At 54.9% G+C, this 1655-nt stretch overlaps 1 protein-coding gene across 1 annotated transcript; it reads left to right on the top strand.

Moving 5' to 3' along the window:
- Positions 1–100: 100 nt before the first annotated feature.
- Positions 101–1571, top strand: Pmar_PMAR007856 (hypothetical protein; the record flags this gene model as incomplete). The annotated part of the gene is made up of 1 exon (XM_002776430.1): positions 101–1571. A coding segment is annotated over one exon (1471 nt), but the record flags the coding sequence as incomplete, so codon positions are not given.
- Positions 1572–1655: the final 84 nt, after the last annotated feature.

Raw genomic sequence — 1655 nt, 5'->3', positions numbered from 1 at the left:
TAGGCTGGGCCCGAGGGTGGTGGTCATTGAGGAGGCGGGGGAGCTCTTGGAGTGTCAGCTCGTCGCGAGTTTGTCGTCGCCGAATTTGCAGCATTTGGTTATGATTGGCGACCATCAGCAGTTGAGGCCGAAAGTGAATGTCTATGAACTGACCAAGAAGAATCACTTCGACATCTCCCTCTTTGAAAGGCTTATTAACGTTGGTGTTCCCTTTGCAAGGTTGAACACGCAGCTGAGAATGCGGCCAGAGGTGAGTCAGTTGGTGAAGCACTTCTACGTGGACGGCTTGACGGACCATGACAGGGTGAAGGCATATGACCGAGTCGGAGGCGTGGCGACTGATGTGTATTTCGTGGATCATCGGGAGAAGGAGCAAGCCTTTGAGGGGACCTCGAAACGCAACGACTTTGAGGCTAGGTTTGCCGCAAGGTTGGCGTCGTACTTGGTCCGAACACAGCAGTACAACGCTGAGGATATCACGTTGCTCACTCCGTATATTGGGCAGAAGAGGCTCATTAGGAGTCACCTCGATGGAGATCTGAAGAGGAGCGCTGATGGTGTGAAGGCGGGCGCCCGTGTGGTGACCATTGACGACTACCAAGGGGAGGAGAATAAGGTTGTTATACTATCTCTGGTGAGGTCTAATAAGGCCCGGAAGGTGGGCTTCACTGGCATTGAAAACCGCGTTATTGTGGCGATGTCGCGAGCGAAGGAAGGTCTGTATATACTGGGAAACGCGGAGATGTTCGAGAACGAGGCCAACTGGGAAGTCATCATAGCTCGGCTGAGGGCTCAGGCGCGAATCGGGCCGGCGTTGACACTGCAGTGTCGAGTGCATCCACAGCAGTTTGAACAAGTTGCCAGGGCGGAGGATTTCCTACATGTGAAGGATGGTGGCTGTCGGCTCCCCTGTCGTCGCTTGCTGGACCGCTGTGGTCATAGGTGTCCGCTCAACTGCCATGTGTTTGACCACGCTCAAGTGTGCTGTGATAAGCCTTGTGATAGGGCAAGGCCGGAAGGGTGTGGCCATAGATGTAGCCATCTCTGTTGGGAGTGCACTAGGGCCGGCTCGACCCCGGAGGACCCCTGCCCGACCCCTTGCTCGTCTCCGGTGCTTGTGAGGTTGAGCTGTGGCCACACGAAGAATGTGAGGTGTCACTATCGCGAGGATGAGGTCGAGTTGAGATGCCATAAAGCGGTGACGGTGGAGCTCCCATGTGGGCATCCTTTGACCACCTCCTGCTATAAGTCTCGGAGGCCCGTCACGGAGTTGCTGTGTGAGTTCACTAAGAAAGTCCGAGTCGAAGCTTGTGGCCATGAAGTTACTCAGAAGTGCCATGATGTTCCTAGATGTGGTCAACGGTGCGAACAGGAGCTCACCTGTGGTCACGTGTGCCCGAAAAGGTGTTATCCTCGACATTCCCATGAAGGGGTCCAGTGTGAGGAAGCCTGTGAGGAGACGCTGGCTTGTGGTCACTACTGTGAAGAGAAGTGTGGGCAACCTCATACGCGTCTGTGTAAGGAGGAATGTGGCCTCCAGTGTCTGCATGGGTATACCTGTGGCAAGCCATGTAATGAGCTCTGCGTGCCCTGTCGAGAGAAGTGCCTGTGGAAGTGCTCACATTACGAGTGCACGAAGCTGTGTTATCAGCCTT

This window comes from Perkinsus marinus, assembly GCF_000006405.1.
Source record: "Perkinsus marinus ATCC 50983 genomic scaffold scf_1104296953504, whole genome shotgun sequence".
NCBI classification, from domain to species: domain Eukaryota; phylum Perkinsozoa; order Perkinsida; family Perkinsidae; genus Perkinsus; species Perkinsus marinus.
Note: the sequence above shows the minus strand (reverse complement) of the source record. Positions and strands in the feature narration are given on the sequence as shown.